Source organism: Mirounga angustirostris, unplaced genomic scaffold (genome assembly GCF_029215605.1).
Source record: "Mirounga angustirostris isolate CCGP_5_RB_7025 unplaced genomic scaffold, mMirAng1.0.hap1 SCAF_9, whole genome shotgun sequence".
Lineage (NCBI taxonomy): Eukaryota > Metazoa > Chordata > Mammalia > Carnivora > Phocidae > Mirounga > Mirounga angustirostris.
Genome location: NW_026991717.1, coordinates 48435846 through 48451358, shown reverse-complemented (window position 1 = coordinate 48451358; position 15513 = coordinate 48435846). Strand labels below are relative to the sequence as shown.

At 34.3% G+C, this 15513-nt stretch overlaps 1 protein-coding gene across 16 annotated transcripts in view; it reads right to left on the bottom strand.

Annotated features, from left to right (window-relative positions):
- Positions 1-15513, bottom strand: part of ZNF280D (zinc finger protein 280D) — a 303349-nt gene that overhangs the window by 51236 nt on the left and 236600 nt on the right. For 15 of the 16 annotated variants that reach the window (XR_010405014.1, XM_054513529.2, XM_054513531.2 and 12 more), the window contains 5 exons: positions 14859-14959; positions 13708-13854; positions 8242-8376; positions 6090-6397; positions 5485-5625 (listed from right to left, as the gene is read on the bottom strand). Coding sequence is in view for 15 of the 16 variants with exons in the window: in XM_054513529.2 (XP_054369504.1) it covers positions 5485-5625; positions 6090-6397; positions 8242-8376; positions 13708-13854; positions 14859-14959 (832 nt within the window). In the remaining variant the exon portion in view is untranslated. The remainder of the gene's footprint in view (positions 1-5484; positions 5626-6089; positions 6398-8241; positions 8377-13707; positions 13855-14858; positions 14960-15513) is intronic. The other variant, XM_064570429.1, reaches the window with a different exon arrangement.

Sequence of the window (15513 nt, the reverse complement as noted above, 5' to 3'; positions counted from 1 at the left end):
TGACTGTACATAATTATCAAAACTCATTAAGCTATTCTCTAAACATAAGTTAATTTCATTGTTTATAAATTATACCTCAATAAGACTAGAGGGGAAAAAACTCCCTTTGACCATATTTTCTTAATAATCTCAATTCAGTACCATTAACAACTTTGTTTCTGATGAAACACAAAAGGAACATCAATAATATTGATGGTATGCCTACTACTTAAGACATTACACTAGAGGTTGAAGATACAAAAAAAAAAGAGGGCAAGCTGTCAAAGTCCAGGGGTGAGTGGGGGGAGGGGAAAAAGTCAAACAACATCTAGCACAGAATAATGCCTAATAAGTGCTTTTAAATGAATGAATACATATTCATAAATAATTATAAGATAAACGTTAATAGTGATACATACAAAGTTTTGTGGCTGCATGAAGGAAAACTGCAAGTAAATAGAAAAGAAGCCAACTAACAATCAGGACTTCATTTCAGTTAAGAAGGTCACTACTGCCTTGCTCCAGACAAAGCAAAGAGCAAGATACAGAGGGATTTTCAGGAAAAAAGCACTAAAGGAGCTGGAAAAGTGGTTAGAAATTAAATATTGAAAGGTCTTATACTCTCCAGAATATCTGAACTTCATGACTATTAATGTTAGGAAGGCAAAGGATTTTAGGCCAAAAATGACCCGATCAGACATGCCTACTGTAGGAACAGAAGAAAGGAAGAACTGGAGGGGGGAGGGGGCGGACTGTACACAGGACATCAGTTATGATGCTATCACAATAATCCAATTGTTCTTCTAATGACTATTACTTAATGCCAATAAATCTATACAAAATATATAATGAACTCAAACACATCTTATAAAAATTAATTCAGTGCTCTGTCTTATCCATTGTATAGGAACAAACTGTTATACAAGCTTTCTTTTTCCTTGGAATAATTTTAGATCATCCTTCTAAGGCTATGTGAAATGTCATTTATAGAATACCTCCCCTTTTTTCCTGTTGAAAGAACTCATTCTTACCTTCTTGTGCTCTCATAGTCATCTGTTTATCACCTTAAGTTAGGTAAATATTATCTCTCCTACTAAAATTGTTAAAATTAGAGGCAAGGACTTTATCCACAATACCTAATAATGACAATTTAGAAATGATAACAGCTATAATTATTTGAACATCTCCTAAGTAAAAATCATTTTATTAAGCACTTTAAGTACATTTTCTGTAATTATCACAATGACTTTCTTTTTGAGAAAAGGAAACTGGGAGTCAGGTTAAGTAACTTGCCCAAAGTCACAGGTAATAAATAAGTGGTGAAGCTTGGATTCAAATCCAGATTTGTCTGATTCTTCACCACCAGCTTGCCATACTTCTTAGCAAATAGTAAACTCTGCTAGAAAAAGAGATATTAAATACTTATGTCCATTAACTTAATTCTATTACATGTAGAGAAAAACCTTTCTTATACATCATGTTGAGGAATAACAATATTATATGGTAATTTGTTTCCATTTTTTTCAGGTGACTTCTAGTGCTACCTGAAGGCTATAAGCAAATAAGGTGCAGTAATTTAAACAACCAAACCCAAATAATACTATTATTTTTAAAAAATCACTTAAAATTACATGTTTAATGATGCTCTTCTTCAAGAGTCTTATTCCAAAAAGTTTCTAAATGCATCAAGATTTTTTAATATCCTCTTGAGATTTTATTTAGAGCTTTTTATAATTACAACAAATAATGACTTGCTGTTTGTAATGTGCTAGGTGACAAGGCGAATACAAACAGCCCCTTCTTAAGGAAATAATATAGACACAAACAAATATAATAAAAGGCAAAATAAATGAATGATACACAGCTCAAAGTGAGGAATGATCCTTGTGAGTGGTTGTGGTGATCAGACACTCCCCAAAAAAGAAGGTAAATGGAAAGGAAGAATAGGGACATTCTAGAGACTTAAAAAGAAAAAGGAATCACCACTGACAAAAATGAGTTATGCAGGGGCGCCTGGGTGGCTCAGATGGTTAAGCGTCTGCCTTTGCCTTGGGTCATCATGATCCCAAGTTCCTGGGATTGAGCCCCACATTGGGCTCCTGGCTCAGTGGGGATCCTGCTTCTCCCTCTTCCTCTGCCTCTTCCCCTGCTCATGTTCTCTCTTTCTCTCTCTCTCTCTGTGCCACAAATGAATAAATAAACTCTTTTAAAAAAAAATGAGTTATGCAATAAACTTTACTCTGGGGAAGAGTAGTCAGTTTACGGGAATGGGGCAAATATGAGACCAGAGGGAAAGAGACCAATTGAGAGTACAGAGGTGGTATAGGATAGAGATTAAAGGTACTCATCCTCTGGAGAAAATGAAGCTCCTACACATACAGAACTCAACCTATAATAATGAATTCACACTGGGCAGAGGTAATGGTGGCCATTCAAGGAGATACCTAAGACAGGGAAGGAGGCAAGTGTACCAGTAGATAAAAAGGAAAAGAGACCTACCAAACCCTAAAAGTGGCAGTGGAATCTTTCAGTTCCATAAGAGGCTAACAATGAGTAGGAGCTCAATGTGTGAAGAAAATGAAGTGCAGGGCTGGGGCTCACTGGGAACAGGCAAAAGGGTATGGAGGGAGGTGGGCTAATCGGCAATGTTGGAATAGAATGGATTTGAAGGTTCCATAGGACAGGTGGGAAGCCTATGATAAATGGGAGAGGGAAAGGTGAAACGACCCTTGGTTTAACAAAACAGAAAACATTTTCCAATTTGACCCCCTACAAATTAAGGGCAGAATTAAAGCCCCATTCAGGCAACCATGTATTTGTCCACACAGCAGTATACTGGGGGAAAGGATGCCTGGAGCCTGGTTTAGAGGAAATGGAATATAGGTGTAGACCACTGCAGTAGTTGGGAAGCAGAGTAGCAGAATGCAAAGAGGGGAGTCTCAGAAAGCCATGATGCACAGTGGCTGATCGAGAGAACTTCACGAGCTTAAGAAACTTGGGATAGTGAACTATTTCCAGCTGGTGTTCCACATGCACAGAAATGATGCCCTGAAAGAGTATTTGGGTAGTCGTTGTGTGAATTCTAGACAGATGATAATGTTTGGTTCATTCTTTTTAGATGCTAGTGAATCAAAGGTAAAAATACATATAAAATAATTGGAAATACAGAGTTGGATCTCAGGAAGACTAAGGACTAAAATTGGAAGATTTAGAGTTGAAAGTTAAAAGTGACTGCTTAAGTTACCAAAAAAGGAAATGTAAAGAAGGGTGATGAGTTAAAGGAAGAAAAGGCAATGAAATAGAGTAGCCAAAAAGGAAGAAAAAAGATAGTGGTAACAGTTTAACAGAAGCTAAAGAGAATACTTTCAAAAATGAGTGATGACAACTTCAAATACTCTAAAGAAGTCATGAAGTAGTAAGAGTGAAAAAAAGTGAATAAACATGGTGATAAATAATCTTTAAAGGAGCAGTGTTAGTTGGTAGATGGGGATGATATTCAAAAGGTAAAGAAATGAATAACAAATAAGCTAGTAAACACTTTTTTTTTTTTTTAAGTAGGCTCCATGCCTAGTGTGGAGCCCAACACAGGGCTGAACTCACGACTCTGAGGTCCTGAGATTGAGACCTGAGCTGACATCAAGAATCAGACACTTAACCAACTGAGCCACCCAGGTACCCCATTACAAATATTCATGGTAAGAGGAAGACAAAATATAAGGATAGTAGGCAGTAGGGACAAATTTCCTTCATCTTAAAAAAATTACCTGAAAATGTTTATAAGTAGAAGGAACCTGGGAGAGAGAAGAAATGAAGTTGTAAGTTAACTGAACAAGACTGTATAAGAACTAGAGGTGACAAGGGACAGGGTTAGCTTTGGAGAAATAGAATATACGTGATTTCTGAGATCAATGTCTAGAATAAAAGTAACAAGAAAAACATTTGACGTTTTAGATTATTTAAAAGGATGACTTCCAACTGAGTACTTACTAGTAGACCAGGTTAACAGCTACAAAACTAAAATAAAATCTCCAGAGTACTGGAAAAAGTTTAAATAAACATTGTAGATAAAACACGACATCAAAAACTAATGATGTACTCTATGTTGGCTAACTGAATAGAATAAAAAAAAAAACTAAAAAAGAAGTATTAAAAAATAAAGAAGTATTTTAAAATAAAAAGATAGGACCCAGTCAAAGTTAAAGACCACAAAGTCAGAGTTGATTGAATCAAACACCAGTTGAGTAGTCTAGAACTGAGCATAAACTTCAGGAGAGGAAGATGTTCTAGTCTCATGTTGGGTTTTATGCCAAGTGAGCACGACTAAAAATGTAAAGGATTCCACAGCAAAAACAAAGCAGCAATCAAAACAGATGACCCTGAGGGTGAGGTTGACTATAAAATTAAATAGGTGCTGCTGGACTGGAAAAAGGAGTCAAAGTCCTAAAAACTCAAAAGGAGTTATCCTACAGGGTAAGAGGAATTGGAAAGAAATGAACAGTGGGTATGATGAGATTAAAATGGTACTGTGGTATAAGAAAGGGGGTACAATAACTTAACAGTTGATGTGAAGCACTGGCACTGAAGAAGTCCAGGTACCTGATGTCAGGCTAATAAGGAGGAAAGAATGTATGAGAGAGGTGTTAAGCCATCAAGAAAGGTGGGCAAATCCTTGAAAACAGTAGCTGAGAAGTGACCAGAAAGTAACATAGAGGTCATTTTATGATCTGTAAGAAAATCACTTTCATTCTTCAGTTCTAACTTAAAAAAAAAAAAAAGAACCACCTCACTTTGAATAATCAACCTAACTGCTCTATATCTAAACAATTTTTGACTATTTTAAAAAAAATAAAAATCCATCCTAAGGGATGCCTCTATTAATGAGATACAAATGAAAGCAATGTGGGCTGTGAAAGCTTTCTCTGCATAGAGCAAATATTAGCTACTCAAATAACCCAAGTTGAATGAATTAATAAAAAAGAATTCCCCAACAACAGTGGCCTCATGTCTCTCATTCCACTGAATGAATGCAAGGATAGATGGTTTGATGGGTAGATGGACAGACAGAGACCATGGATTATAGAGAAAGAGAGAGAGAAAAACAGACCCAATAAAGTTCCTAAGATCACTAAAAATCTTACAGTCCCTCAAAGTAACTGCTTTGAAAGAATAATATTCATGAGATTACATGTATTTGTTTGGTAAATATATTTAAAACATTTGACTTTCTATATTTGAAAATGACCATTTAAAAAATTCTATAGGAAAAAAAAATGCCCATAGAGAAACCATTTCCCTAACAAACCTATCCTAATTTCTTAGTCTAACTGTTCTTATAATTTTAGTCCCAGTAATTTTATGAGTTATGATGCTGGGAAAATAGTTCCAGGCATTATCCTAAAAGTTCCCTATTATGAGACATTTAGCTCCTTAAAGGATAACTGTTTTAAAACAAACTTTCTGAACTATAATTTTAATTGGTAATTACCGATGTTTAACTCATCTTACCTCATCATATGATTTACATAGGCTTTGCTACAGCTAGTGTTGTATCTGCAAAAACTACAATGGACATACGTAGGAAAGTGATTTGCAAAATCTTTTATTTCGGAACAACACTCAATGCACTTGTGAACTCCCCGACGATACCTTATGGAGATATAAAGAAAATGATAAAAATATATTTTAAAACAAAAATAATAAGGAAGGGCCTTATTAATATTCTGTTAATTAAGGCCAAGGTGTTTAAATGAACATAAGAGTCATAATTTGAAAAATCTGTTATGGAACAACAACTAGAGTAAGTGTAAACAATCTAACATAAGTCAGTATTTTTCATTGGCATAAAAGGGATTAAATTAAGCAATACAAACATCACAAGATATAAGCACAACATATAATAATACCAATATAATAAATGAATATTATAAAAAATAATTCAAGTACTGTTCAATAGTTGTAAAAAAATACCTTTTTATTATTTGCTTGGCCTTTATGTCATAGTGATAGCATATAAATGTACAAGAGAGCTGTGTAATAGAGTAAATCTATATTAAATAAAGTTTTTATACTTAAGATTAAATTAGTGTTATATATGAGGAATAAAAGATTACCTTAAGTTCCTCAATGCTGTATTGACTTTACTTTTTTTATTGCTACTAGCCAATGTGCTTTGTTTCTTTTGCATATTAGAGATTTTTGATTTATATTTAGATTTACTTCCATTAGGCTTACTTGCATTAGGTTTACTTGTATTGGATTTAGTTGGATTAGGTTTGCTTGTGTTAGATTTTGTGGGATTTTTAGCAGTTATATTTTTAGTCCTTGGAGGTGAGAGCTGAAGGGTAGAAGTGCTTGCACTAATGGAAGGTGTAGTTGAAGATCCTGACTGAAGCGGTCCAACTGAAGCTCGAATAGTAACCTACAAAAATGGATAATGTTTGCTTTAGAAAATTAATCATGGCATTAGTATTAAAATATCACTGTATAACAAAAAGTTAAACATTGAGTATTTGGAAAGGGCAAGTATAAACTATAATTGGATAAGTCTTCCATTTATTCTAAATGTTCATACCAATTAAATTATATTAAACTTGATATTTATTCACTTGTAATACTACATTTTTGTATTGATATCAGTCATGTTAACAGTTATTAATGTATAATTAGGAGTTAATGCAAATTATATGACTACTGAAAGAGCACATTCCATAGCTATTTTTATGCTCTGATATAACTTAAATAATTCACAAACACAGAGATCAAAATTTAAATCTCAGAGCCCAAAAAATAATTCTAGAAAGGCCTGCATTACCCCTCAAAAACTATAAAACAAAAAGATCTAGAGTAAACACGACCTCCTCTTTCCAGGGGCTCATTAGGCAGGATTTATGTATACAAAGGTTATGGGAGTGGTTACATCAATTCATTATACTGATGGAGAGTTTAGTAATATTTAGAATTTCCTTAAAGAGAACTAATATAAAGCTTATCATTTAGTATCCAGAAATTATATTTGTTGGTTGGCAATGAAAAACAATTGCCTACCAACATTCTCATTAATCATTTAACTATACTTCTCGCATGTATTTGAGGAACAGACTATGAGGAAGTCCTATGAAATACATGTGTTTTGGTATCACACAAAAGCACTGGACTAGGAATCAAAAGACCTGAGGTTAAATCTCATACCATGCCTTTCTAGCCATGTGACCTTGAATAAGTAACTTATCCTCTTCTTTATCTACAATATGGGGCAATTAACTGCCTTATCTTCCTCATTGGATTGCTGTATGGATTAAGTAATAGAATGTATGAAAAAGCATACCAAAAGCCTTATTCTAAGGTGCTATAAAAACATTTAGTATCATTATTAATATTATTACTATTATTATTAATAAGGGAAAATATGAGAGAGGACTGCACTGCTTACATTAGTGTTCTGCATGTCTAGTTCCAGCATGGAATGAATGGACTGCAGGGAAGGATGCTGGATAGCTTCTCTTGCTCTAGGTCTTCAGAGCATGGCTTTATATTGTTTTAGTTAATTCAAATAACAGACATACCCACATTCAAAGGTAAGTACCCAAAGCCAAATATAAATGTTTTGGGGATTATTTCACTTTGGATTATCCATGCCTCTGTTTCCCTCCACTGGAGCAAATATTCAAGAGCTGACTGTATATAAAGAAGTCAGAGAAAACAGAGGTATATAAGGCAAAAAGGGAAAAGTAAATTACAATCATCAGTATACAGTCAGACATGTTGTTTGCTCACTTAAAACATAATGCTATCCAGCAGCAGAACTTGCTTCTCTGACAGTAGACTCAGTAATAACAACGTCAATAAAGATCTGAGAACCTATGGCACTCAAGGCACTATACCAGATGCTGAGGACACAAAGATAAAACATGAGTCCTGATCTCAAGCATCTTATAGTTTAGCAGATAAAACCAACATATACACTGCCAACTGGAATAGCTCCAACACAGCCTATATAAAATTGACACAACCCACTGACCCAAGGAATAGTTAATCTAGTTGCACTTTTTACAAAGGAATATCACTTTAGCCCAGCACACACCACCGACCATAAAACGATGGTCAGAAGGTTTTTTTTCTAGATATAGGAATGATAAAACCTAAAATTAAAGGCTTAATAAAAATCAGACATCATTTTTTAAAGTATATTCAACAGATAAAAGAAGGCAGGAGTTAATTTCTATTATCATACAAAATGTTAAAATACAACACATTTAAACTCACTTTTGTTCCAGGAGGCAATCCTTCCAGTTGTTTAGGTTTTATAAATGTTCTATGATGTTGAGTCTTATGATCCATTTTCTCTTTGCATGTCAAAAATTGCAGTCTGCATTTTGTACAGCGATGTATTCCTTTTTTCTGTTTTAACAGAAAAAGGGAGGAAAAATAATGTCTACAACCACAAATCTTGTATCCTTAAATTGCTCTAATTTTAATGATACCTAAATAATTTTAAAACTAGTATTTTACATCACCCATAAAAATAACAGCAAATTTTATCTCATTTTTTAAAACACTCTGCATTAGTACTTGGGTTTCAAAAATGTCTATTCCTATACAGAAATTGAACATAAAAGTTCTATCTGTAGGTTCTAATGAAAGTTCTCTCAACAGTGGTGTGAAAGCTCATCAAATTATAATTTTAAAGTATTTAGACACATGATATGGTTAAAACTATACTATGTTTTTATCCTAGACAAAAGTAAATTCTTCTTAATTTTTGCTATTTCCAGTTGGTTGACAAGTTGGTAAAATAAATTCAATTAACCAGACATTTCAAAGAAGGTCGTTATAGAAATGGTTGTATAAAGTAGTGCTGTCTAATATAACTTTCTGCAACGATGAAAATGTTCTACAGCTGCACTGTCCAATATGGTAGCCACTAGCCACATACAGTTATTAAGCAACTGAAATGTGCCAAGTGCAACAGAGGAACTGATTTTTTAATTTTACTTAACTTTAATTGATTTTAACTTCAATAGCCACATGAACATTGAACAGTGCTGATATGGAGACATAAATCAGAACAACTACTGCCAATCTATTTACTGATTGATATCCCTTGAGTGAGTCCCTCTTTAAACCCAATCCTGTTGTTATTCTATAGCTGGAAAGCAAGACCCAAGAAAAATCTGAATCACTCCCCCTTAACTAGTTACTGGCACTGCCAGACTCCTGATCCAGTGTTCTTTCTACTATATAATATCAACTACAATCTACATGCTCTCATTAAGAAATGATATATATACGTACATATATATAAACTTAAACAATACATAAATACAAAAGAATGTTTTCTCAAAAGTTACATTCTGCCAGATACATCACTATTTCCATTTAAATACACTCAATCATTTATAAAATTCGAACAAGGTAATATACTGAGAAGTACCTGGCACAGTTACTAGCACAGAGCAGGCATTTCATAAATCAAAGCTCTTTACAAAATTCAGAGCGATGTATAAATATAATGCGTTTGTATTACTATTCTAGCTGCATCTTAAGACTATTTTGGAAGTGTGGTGCATTGGATTATATCGCAGATACAGGCAATTTTTAAAAATTCACTTATATGTGCTGAAGGAAGAGGCAGAAAATGAAAACTTGGCCAAGAAACAGATACTAAGACAACAGGACAGAAAGAAAGTTCTCCAGAATCCGATTCCCAGAAATCTTTTTTCTATCTATAATCACTCCCCAGGTTACCTCATCCAGTTTCATGGCTTTAAATACTATCTATCCAACTGTCTACTTGACATCACTACCTGAGCGCTAATATGCATCTCAAATCAACATGGACAAAATTGAATTCTGGATTTTCCCCCTACCTCCCTGTCCCCCTCCCAAATCTGTTTTCTCAGTCTTTCCCCTGTGACAGTATATGAAAATTCCATTCTTGCAGCTGCTTCAGACAAAAACTTGGTAACTCACTCACACACCCCATATCCAACCTATTAATAAAATCTGTCAGCTCTACCTTCAAAAACTTTCATAATCTTTCCACTCCTCATTACCTCAAACTACTGCTGCCATACTGGTCCAAGACACTCACCTGGACTCTATCTTCTTCCTGTCATGTTCTTTCCTCCCTGTGGTTTATTCTCCCCATAGCTGCCAATGATCTTAAAACACGGCAGATTGTTCATACACTTAAATACTCTGATGGTTTTCCAAAGTCCTGTTTCTGGTTTACAAGGCTCTGCATGAACTGGCCTGCATTCTATTGCTACAAGTTAATCTCCTATTAGTTTTCCTCTTATTTAGTTTACTCTGCTCTAGCCACAATTGGTCCCTTTGCTGTTCTCTGAGTACCCCATATGTACATTCACTTCAATGCTTACAGAATATTTCCTTTCCCAGATTTCCACATGGCTTATTCCTATTTCCTTCAGAGAGGCTCATGTTTTACCACACTACATACATAACAGCGACCGTTCCTCCACTCCCAGTACCTCCCTGGTACTCTCTATCCTCCACATATTCCTTCCACAGTACTATGACCAGCTAGCGAACATATACATTCAAACATAAACACACATACATTTATCTTTCTCTACTATTAATTCAAATTCCAGAGAGCACAAACTTTGTTTTGTTCACTGCTATATAATACCCAAAATAGCCCCTGGCACATAGTAAGGCACTCAATAAATATCTGTTAAATAACTGGACTGTGAGGCAGAAAGCAAGACACTGATAGGGAAAGTGCATATGAGAAGCAGGTACAATTTAACTAGTTCAAAATGTCTGCCATTCCATTTAATGAACATTTGTCCAGACTCATGAGATAGAATATATTAATCTACTATTCTCTTAGTTGGACACAAGTCTTGCACATGTCTCTTGTGCATGAATGCATTTCAAAGTGATAAGAATGATAAACAGTACATTTTTAAATAACATCATGTTCAATCAATGAAACAATGATCTATTCCAAGGGTAGAGAAATAATGATCTGTTTTGAACTTTTTTGATACACATACTCCACTGTTCGGGAGACTTGAGGGATTTAAGAGTAATTATGACTTTATGTAATTTCTGCCCTTAGACCTAATGTCGATGTAAAATCTGGGTCTGTGGTAAAGCAGTAAAAGCCTGGGCTCTGAAGTCAAATTTTAATTTTGCTTTTTATTAGGTAGTAGGACACTGAGCAAGTTACTTTCTCTAAAACTTTGTTTCCTCACCTAAAAGTTAGAAATAATAACACACATATGGTGATTGTGAAGATGATAATGCTTGTAAAGCACCTGCTGCTGCCATAAGGTAAGTGACTTCATATGTTAACTAGTTAACATTTTTATTAAAGATCTAATTAACGTATTTGACACATCTGAAATCACTTTTATTATTTCTTAAAAGTCATACAAACTGGATTGCTAACTCTAAAATCACCCGAGACTTAAAACATCTTTTAAAAAAAAGTTACAACCAAAGTCTTTGAAGACAATAAAATGAGCCAGAGAATCAACAATTCTTATTGTCTAATACCACACTGATATCATCTCAATTATAAGTAATAGTCCTACTCAGCTATGGTGTTCCAGTCTTTGTAAATAATTATGCGAACTGTAAATGTCTTGAAGGATGCTGATGATCCTTATTAATAGATTTCCCCCTCTTTACTGCTGACTGCCTATCTCCTAAATATTCCATGTAAACAAAAGAAAGTTGGCAACAATGGCAAAACAAGACATAAAACTCAGTGTATAAAAACCTTATAAACCACACAGCCCACATAGTGGGCCCACACATCTCTTTCGTAATTATCATTCTTCCCATATCTACATCTCACTCTGGAGCTTTAGGAAAGCATGTGGGAAAAATTATGTTAAAAGGCCCATAATGAAATAGCACTACCGTTTTATATCTCATTCTCCCATTCAAATTTAAGCCCAAAGATGAAATAAAGAGCCCAAAGATGAAAAAAAAATTCTATTCCTCAAAAAATGTTAATACGTATTGTGCAAATAAAGGGCTCAATAGCCAAAAATGTCTGGGAACCAATAAGCCCTATACCCCTTGCTTGGAGATTTACAATATTCATTAGCATATTAAAAGCTCTGAGAAATCCTGTTTTAAAAAACAGACTAGCAAAACTGTTTGATATTGTAAATCTAGGCATTTACCAAATTTCTTTACTAGTAACAATTTGGGGGGAAACATCTATTAACACCTGATGGAACACTGTTGGGGAAACCTAGAATAGAAAGATTTTGTCAGAACTTCTCAAAGATGAGTATCATCCCAGTCACAACATAGGAGATACTAAATTCACTTGGATAAAGAAGGGGCTATATATATATATAAAATATGTATATATTTTACACACACACAATGGAATATTAGTCATAAAAAAGAATGAAATCATGCCATTTGCAGTGACATGGAAAGAACTAGAGAATTATGCTAAGTGAAATAAGTCAGAGAAAGACAAATACTATATGATTTCACTCATATGTAGAATTAAGAAACAAAACAAGCAAACATAGGGGGTAAAAAAAAAAAAAAAAAAAGAGAGGCAAACCAAGAAACAGACTTCTAACTGTAGAGAACAAACTGATGGTTACAGGAGGGGATGTGCCCAGGAAGATGGGTTAGATAGGTAATGGGGATAAAGGAGGGCACTTGTGACGAGCACTGGGTGTTGTATGTAGGTGTTGAATCACTAAATTCTACACTGAAAACTAATATTACACTGTATGTTAATCAACTGGAATTTAAATAAAAATGTAAAAAAAATTCACTTGGGAACTCTACTTTTATGATATTTCCCAGTTAAAAACCACAACTTGATTTCATGATTATCGAATGACGAACTGAAAGCAAAGTGAGCACCAATCAGCATGCCAATTTCATCAATAATAATAATAAAAAAATGTAATGAGCTGATTAGGGAGGTGGCAAAACTTGATTACATGATCAGATTCAGTAAATCCAGTGACTTCTGATTTTGGCAGACACTGTCGTTGCTCTTTCAAGCACTTAAGAACAGGATCAGGGTTACATAAAAGTTTTCAGCCCAAACAAAGGATGGTTTAATTGCTTCAGGAAAAGAACCAGTAGGCATAACATAAGAATTCAAGAGAAGAGTATTAAGTGCTAATACTGGATCCCAAAAATTTATATAGCAGAACTAGCAGAATCCATCCACAAAACAAGTGATGAGTTCATATACCAAGCAGTAAGTGTCATTACTGTTTCCTTTATCACTGGCAGCTATAAAAGACCACTTCTGGTCAATGATAACAATATGTATTCTCATCATAAGGGGGCTAAAAAGTGGAAATAAGGTTGGAAGAAAAAAAGGAAAACAAGCTTATGAGTCCTCAATCTTTTCTTAGTTCACGCTCACCTTTACCCTGATAACTACCTTCAAAATCATTCCCATACCCACTCTTGGACCCCGAAATATCCAATCTTATGGATATTCCACTCATCATCCCTTTTCTCCTTCAATCCTGGGTGTCCGATTTCTAGCTATCTTTCAGAATTTTCACTTATGAGCCACAACATCACCAGAAAGGAAGCCAAGGAAAAGAAGTGGAAGTTTTACAAGTAATTCAACATAAATTGCAAATTAATCATGTCATTTGGAAAAATCTTGCTTCCCTTGCAGAACAAATCTAACCAATGTTCTAAGTAATAATCTTTTTGCTAAAACAACATGAACAAATAACTGGTAAATCTCACCTGATGCTTCATATAATGATGCATGTAGGGTGTTGCAATTTTAATAACTTTGAGGCAAAATGGACATAGCAAGTTCTTAGTGTTTTCGTGGGATGTTCTAAAATGAGTCTCTACATCAGAAAAGGACGATGATCTATAATTGCAAACCTACAAATAAAGAAGGTTTAGTTTAACTTGAAAATGTACGATATACAATTACAAAGTAAGAATGATAGGTCATTTGTTTAGAAGAACATCAGCTACAACTCATTCAGCTCTGATACCTATATAACCAAGAATCCCATTAATGCAAGCACCGAAAGATAATCTTTGAGACAGAAAACTTATCTATCAAAGTTTAAGGATACTTCCCAAAACGTAAGTAGGTATCCTTCTTTTTATCAGATCTTTTTATTTACCACCCCCATCTTGACTTGGAATTTCATACTATAAAATTTTTTTTCTGCTACATAAAACAGCACCTTCCTTTAGATTATAAATGGCCTCCAGGCTATGGCAATATATTTTTATCTTCTTTTTCTATCTCTTCTTCAAATTCTGAAAAAATGCTAATCCCAAAGCATTTGGTAGGGTTCTTTGTAACTAAAAGCATTTCATACTTCCCTTGTATTCTTCCTTATATGGTAAAATAAGTCCCTATGCTTGTCTTTCTGCCACAGGGCTTTTCTTTGTCCAATTGGGAGTAGGTATAAAATGGCCTGTGGGCCAATTTCAACTCTCTGCTGACCCCACATACAATGCATGAGTTATGCCAAAGTTATTTTTATTAATAAATAATTTACAAGAGGAATTTTAATTTTAGTAACCAATTTTATCTAAATGGTTAGGAAAATAAAAGAATATATTTCATGGCTCATGAAAATTATGTGAAATTCAGATTCCAGGGTCCATAGATAAAGTTTAAATAAACACAGAGCCAGATCACGTCCATTTACTTGTTGTCTGTGGCTGCCTTTGTGCTACAATGGCAGAGCTGATTAGTTGCAACACAGACTGTATGACCCTCAAAGCCTGGGGTGCTTTATATCTGGTGCTTTACAGAAAAAATTTGCTGACCCTTGGCCCAGTAGGTTTAAATCTTACCATCAAAACACCAGAAAACAAACAAACCAAACAAACACTAAGTATACAATAAAATATGTGTAGTATACCTGGCAAATATATGGCATTTCCCCAGGCTTATGATTGTCCTTCATATGCTGTAAAAGAATATGCTCTGTTTCAAATGATAATTCACAGATTTTGCAAATGGCTAAAAGTGGGGGGAGAAAAGACATTACATCATTTTAAGATATAGATATACACATTACACACACACACACAAATATCAAATCATTATGTTGTATAACTGAAACTCTATGTCACTTATACCTCAATTAAAAAAAATCTATCTTCACCAGGCAAACAAAACAGATATATATGTGTAAAATTCATTTTATATATCTATATCAACAAAAATAACAATAGCATTGGTGTGCCTAACACAGTTCTAAGTACTTTACTTACATTAGCTCACTTAATTCCCACAACAGCATTATGAAGCAGGTATTTCTATTATCCCCATTATTCAAATATTAAGTAACTTGCCTGAGATCACATAGCTGTATTAAGAGGCAGACCTGGGATTTGAACTCAAGCTAGCTAGCTCCAAAATGATTTTAACTATGACTGTAGTTATTTTTCTTATTCAAGTTTAAATGAAGGGCATTAACTTCATATTTGAAAACCATGATCTGGGGTTTTTAATTTAGTTCCCCACATATAATGCACAGGCTTTTTACTTTAATGAATTATTTATAAGAGGGG